This window comes from Schistosoma mansoni, chromosome 6, assembly GCF_000237925.1.
Source record: "Schistosoma mansoni strain Puerto Rico chromosome 6, complete genome".
Classification (NCBI taxonomy): Eukaryota; Metazoa; Platyhelminthes; class Trematoda; order Strigeidida; family Schistosomatidae; genus Schistosoma; species Schistosoma mansoni.
In genome coordinates, this window is record NC_031500.1 from 12,143,757 (window position 1) to 12,150,278 (window position 6,522).

The 6,522-nt window shown below is 36.2% G+C and overlaps 1 protein-coding gene across 1 annotated transcript in view; it reads left to right on the forward strand.

Moving 5' to 3' along the window:
• Nucleotides 1-5,177: 5,177 nt before the first annotated feature.
• Smp_176180 (venom allergen-like (VAL) 9 protein) overlaps nucleotides 5,178-6,522 on the forward strand; it is a gene marked incomplete at its 5' end in the record, with an annotated part of 6,056 nt that continues 4,711 nt past the window's right edge. The window contains one exon of the mRNA XM_018798275.1: nucleotides 5,178-5,363. Coding sequence (XP_018653233.1) covers nucleotides 5,178-5,363 — 186 coding nt within the window. The remainder of the gene's footprint in view (nucleotides 5,364-6,522) is intronic.

Sequence of the window (6,522 nt, forward strand, 5' to 3'; positions counted from 1 at the left end):
TATTGACATGGATTTGCTAGCGTGTATGGGATTGGAGGGTCAGGTCAACTGCGAACTTCAAATCGTCTAGTCGCATACAAACTGTCGAAAGTTGGATCAACTGAGATGCTGCCATTTTCAGAACTAACATAGACCACACAGCCTCCTGCCCTCTCTAAAGTGAATTTGAGAAAGGAATATATTTGCGATGGTACAGCTTTGAAAATGAATTGGCCTTGAAGAGAACTTTTGCTGTACCAATCTTTATTAGGTAATGGATTAGTTGATATATTGCGTTCACTTCAAGTTACATTTATTTTTCAGTGTATTTGAGTTAATTCAAAAACGGTGTAGTGGCCTGCTTGGCCTTGAATGGAAAAAGAAACTGATTGAAGTGATTATTATCATAACCAATTGTACCAGCGATTGTTTTAATGTACTTGTATAACTGTATCACAGACACTTCTCGTCCCGCTCACCAACTTGTTGGTTTGATCTCTCTTACGCTCTGTCCTTTTTGCCTGTATTCGTAGGCACGTCTCAATATTCTTTCGATACCACGAGATTGCCAATAAATATACTCTACCTGGACCAATCACAATCTTCTGGTTTGCTAGTTATCAAAGGGACCAAGTCGTTTCTGGACGCGTCCTTCGTAAGGCTGTTGCAAAGGTTTGAGTACCGAATCTACTCGTGTAAAAGCATGTGAACAGGTAGATAACTCTCGAGGGAGAGCGACCTGTAGATGTTGTATACGAGTTGACACCGGAGGCAGTGTTCGCATGAATGCAGACAGTCGATGGACGTAATCTGATTTGCCGAACTTAGTACTGCTCTGTGGTGTGAAAAATTTCAAAGGTAAAGATTTCAGAGCATAGCCACATTTTTGCCGTTGGTTGGTTATGTGGCGGATCTCTAATTGAGACTCCAGTGCCACTAACCAAACCTCTGGATCGTGGGGGATAAACGGAACCGGTCGAGAGCTTATTGCCTGTACTTGAGAGTCTATTACATTAATACTATTTTTACCGTTATTCACCATGTTAAGTTGCCAGAATATTATATATTGAAAAATATAAATGCGAATAAGTGCAACAGATGTGGATAGATAAGTTATAGACTCATCGATTTGATCTTGTTTGGAAGATTGGCTGAAGTTGAATTGTGTTCGTAGAATTGGGTCACCAGTTGTAGATGGCGTCGAGTCTTGATGGACTATGATCACCACTAGAATGAGATTACTCGTCCAGAAACGACCTGGTCCCTTTGATAACTAGCAAACCAGAAGATTGTGATTGGTCCAGGTAGAGTATATTTATTGGCAATCTCGTGGTATCGAAAGAATACTGAGACGTGCCTACGAATACAGGCAAAAAGGACAGAGCGTAAGAGAGATCAAACCAACAAGTTGGTGAGCGGGACGAGAAGTGTCTGTGATACAGTTATACAAGTACATTAAAACAATCGCTGGTACAATTGGTTATGATAATAATTATTTCAATCATACCAATCGCGTTCTTGTCGATAAAAGCAGGCCACTACAAGTTTATCCAGTGCCTGTGAACCACTCAGAACTCGATTTATTTCAAGAATAAAAACGAAAATATTTCTAATTGCTAAATTTCTACTCCTTCCGTATCGTGTGTATAATACGTCCATATTTATTCTTAGTCGTTCTACATATATGTGATATTTGGAGTAATATGAGCTTATCACAGATATTTCATTCGTAGTCATCCAGAAATCATGCCTTCCTGACATGCATGCGCTCAGTTTCTTGTTATTGCACCGATTCTCTTCAAACAAGTTCAATTATCTGTTATTTGTAAACTGAAATATTATTATGATTGTATGATACTTTTGGGTAGACAACAATTCCACAAAGGATTGTTTTATATTTTAGTTCCTGTTAACAGTTCATTTTTATGAGGGTTTCATGGAAAAATGCCCGAAATTTCTATCTGCAATGCAACAACAGACTGTATCATCATGATTTGGCCGATCAGTGAAAGTTGACCAAGTTGAGCAGCTTACCACTAAGGTGGTGTTTGGTTAATTCTTCATTCCTTAGACTAGTTATTAAAGGTATACTGCAGCCTCTCTTCAATTTGATTCCATTAGAAACATCCACAACAGTCGATTACAATTACTAAAACACATTCATCCATAAATCCACTTCCTTAGATATTACTAGTTGAATAAGAGACTACATAAGATGTTGAAATGATGCAGAAGAAGCCTCTCGTATCATTGATACTTATTTCAAGTATTATCTATATGCGAAAGCGTTGATCAGGATCGATCACTACAAACTCTTGGAAACATAAGTCAACTTAAGCATGTAGCAATCGTTCGACATCCCTGCGAAAAAGGTGGTTTGTAAAGCTCTCAAAATGTACCACGTTTCATGCATCAAACTAGACAAAAACGTTAGTTGCTGTCGCGTCAAACACCACATGCAGTCACCTGGCTTACATTCAGAAGTATTACAACAGTTAACAGATCCCCTGTCAGCACCAAATAAGGAGAATGTAATAGCTCAATAACGCAGTTATTACAAACTACAAAGCAAATTATCACAAAAATAAATGCAAAAATCGTCCAATTTCGCACATCAGTTGGTACTCAGGTTTTATTTGTAAGAGCAACAAGAATATTGAATAAACACGAAAAATAATCTGAATAACAATTGACAAGAAATGTTGATAACCAGATCACTGAAAATGACTTGACAGTCATTCTGAACACAAACCGAAAATACTTGATTCAAATGCTAACAAAGAATTCAACAAATAAAAGTGTAAAGTGAATAAAAAGTAAACCAATAAAGACATATACAAGTAAATGTCATAAAGAATTTGATGCAAATAAATAAAATAAATTAAGAATATATGGGATGAACGTAAACAAATGAGATACGGATCATATCACAAAATGAATGTATACATACAAATATACAGATCTACACAGTCGACCTTACATCATGTTCATGGTAAGCAACTGTTCACGCGTCGTTTTATTCATTTTCACATGAACACAAGAGCAAGTGAGTAGACGCATTAACAATGCGACTGTAGAAACTTCGGATTTGAGAAGGATTGAACTGACACTGGTCTCCTACCTTAAAAACACACACATGTTTGCTAACGCATACACTATGAGACCCGGTTGGTTAACATAGGTGATCGTTGTTTAGCAGACCATTCACACACGTCAATTACATGAATATCATTCGCTCATGTGTCGTTTAGTTATTATAATTTCGTAAGGATTCCAATCCAATTATAGTACTTTTCAATTATCTCTTTCCCACGAATAAAGTTCACCTGTTGTTCTTATTTGAAAGATGTTATCTCAGTGAGGAGTATTATCACGTAAATACTTACACCAAAATAGTCTTCTGCATACACACATCGGATATTATTTTTCAAGTATATTGAATATTTTCAAACGGGAAAGCATACTAGCTTTTGACGTCGGATGAAGTTGGAAATCTTACCGAAACAAATCTTGTTACAAGAATACATAAGTTAAATCTTTGTTTACACGAACCAAATTTACTTTCATGGAGTATCTGTAGTTGATCAGTAGTCAAAATGTTCATACGTTACAGGATACACACTTTGTGTGAACGCGTTATTTCATTTACATCGCATGTGTATGTATTCATCTATTCTGATCAGATAAATACACTCCTCAATGAATAAATTTATTTCAGTAGTCAGATATATCATAAGACGGGATATTTATGAAAATATTTCCCTACAGTATGCAAATTATGGGTCAATTTTACTGTAATTCTCATTTATTTAGATTAACGTTGTCTAGGTCGTGAAATATTATCCTTCAATGAAAATGCTCACTGATCAAAATTCTGATTGATGTGAGAAACACTGACAACATTTCAAAAATCACCATTTGTGAAGCATTTTGATTTATATTCGAATATGAATTCATAATTACACATTATATTATTCAAACACGTTTGGAATCACAGTTTTTGATGATTGAGAAACATCATTTTGTAGACTCGTTTTTCGACGATATTGAATCATTTCCAACGAAATGTGCATGATTGTATTCAATTGTCAATGATTGACGAATATGTTGTGTACAGTTTCACAGAAATTAGGACTAACAGTGTTTGGAAAGTTGGAAGAACAGAAAGACAAACAACTACTCATTTTAATAAGTTTGTCAATCGTCACCACATTGTACCTGTAAACCTGGAGATAATTGGTGCTGTCTGACTGATTCGATCTCACGTCATCCAAATTTACAGTGAGACATAGCTCAGCACTGACGTTTCCAATCATCTAGATCATCTGAGAATAGTGAGTTGTTGCCAAGGCGGATGAATGTAATAACTGACTATTTTTAAATACATAATTTAGGTTTAAATATTGTGATTGTTATTGCCTCTCTAAAGTTAGGTAGAATGAAATCGGCTGGGTAAGCGATAACCTTCAATCAGCTGATTGGATGCACATTATAACACACACCTAGCAAGTGACATGCCACGGATTTCCATAGACAAACTCCACCCCGGGGGTATAGGTTACCAAGGAAGTTCCCATTAAAACGAATAGTAGTCCATCCCTTTGTCAATTCAATGCTCAATCGATACAAGTCTGTGAATGAAAGACATTGATTGATGCGAGCCAGTGATCGATATTGGCCTCAAATATCTGTGGAACACAGTTATGTATCTGTGAACAAAACGTTCGTCCAACTAGTGAATCTGTTTGTAATCACATCATCTCCTACAGATTCGTGGTCTTCTCAATCAAATCGCAGTTTGGCTCACATTCATGAAGTGTTCAAATCAATTTCTAAATCGGTGGATCAATCAAATCAACAGTCAATTATAATTATTGATCTTGTAAGCCAATACTCATTTCTGATCTTCTTTCCTCACTTAATTCTCGAAAATGTACGAGGACATGAGGATTAAAATTTCTTGATATCAGTGTCTTGTGTAGACATGTCTGTTTAGCCCTACTGATTTGTAGTTGATTGTCCCGAAGATAAGTACACTCCTGAAGTAATCGTGCATTAGTAAGTATAATTGGCATGTGTGGATGATCTGCTAAGCCATGATCATCTACGTTAAACTAACCTGTTTTTATGGTGTATATATAGTCAGTGATATGTGTGTTTGGTGTGTTGGAAAATAGTAGAATCCCAATTCTTCCCAAATGTCTTTCAAATTTCACGTTTCTACAATCATATTTTTGACATGTTTTCTCCTATGCTCTTGTGTTCATGCAAAAATGAATGACACGATTCGTGAACAGTTATTAACAATGCACAATGTTGTAAGGGAACTTGCGAAGTTTGGTCTTATTCCTAGACAACCTGAAGCTGTGCACATGAAACTACTGGTAAGAAGAATATTTATTCAATTTACTTGTTTAGTGTTACTGTGTTTTCATATACAATATTTGTTAAGTGTGACTATCAGGTAGTTGATGACAGATATTTTGATAAGTGATTACTAATTTAATATCGTACAATGAGTTGTTTACATTTTTACATTTATTACACCGTCGTATATTAGTAAAGATGATGAATTGTTATTTAAAGAAGGAAGATTGACTCAGAGAAGAGGTCACTTTTCGGCGAATTCATTTTCAATGCTGTACAATCACAAATATACATACCTATTTTTCACGATGATAATAATTACAATAATAATGATAATAAACTTCCATTAGACATAGTGACAGCGAGGTAGAATTGTAGTGAATAAGAACACGGGTGGGAAAAATCGAATGTATTAATGCACAAATTACAGACTATCTCAATAAATTCTGATAACCATAAAGCAAATAAATTCAACTTAGTATTGTTTGTTTGAATCTTCCCATCGATTTTGTTAGGACTGTAACTGGTCAGTCTCTAATTGGCATATGTGCATACTGTGCGTATTGCCTCGATAAACCTTAATTTACAAGCATGGTAAGCAGAGATGGATAGTGGCTAGCAGTGGAATCCAGGACTCCCGTTTCGTCCTATTTGGGACTCGTCAGCTGGATGTACCTGCATCTCAGAGTTGATGTTCACTCTGGGACTCGAACCCAGTACCCACCATTTCATCCTAGTATGGGACTCCTCAGCAGTAAACGTCCACGAACCTGCACACAGAACTCGAACCCACGACCCTTAGTATCGCGCGCGAACGCCCAACCCCTAGACCACTGAGCCGATATCCAACGGTGTTAATGTCTAATTTCAATCAATGCATGATATTGCGCGATCCTTCCTCTATTGCCTGATGTGGATAACTGTCTCCACGCGACACTGACTGGACTCCACTGATCTCGGCTTCTTATAAAAACTCCAGGAAATCCACCTTGAACCTAGTCATTAGTGAGTACATGATTATTATCAGAATGGGAATTCGTGAAGATTGTAGTGATTTTAACAGTTGAATTTTGACAATATTATTTAAAAATATACAATAGTAAGAAATAAGATAACAATTATAATCAGTTAACGAAGGTATTACTAATTAAAACGGTTATTAATTTCGTCATAAAT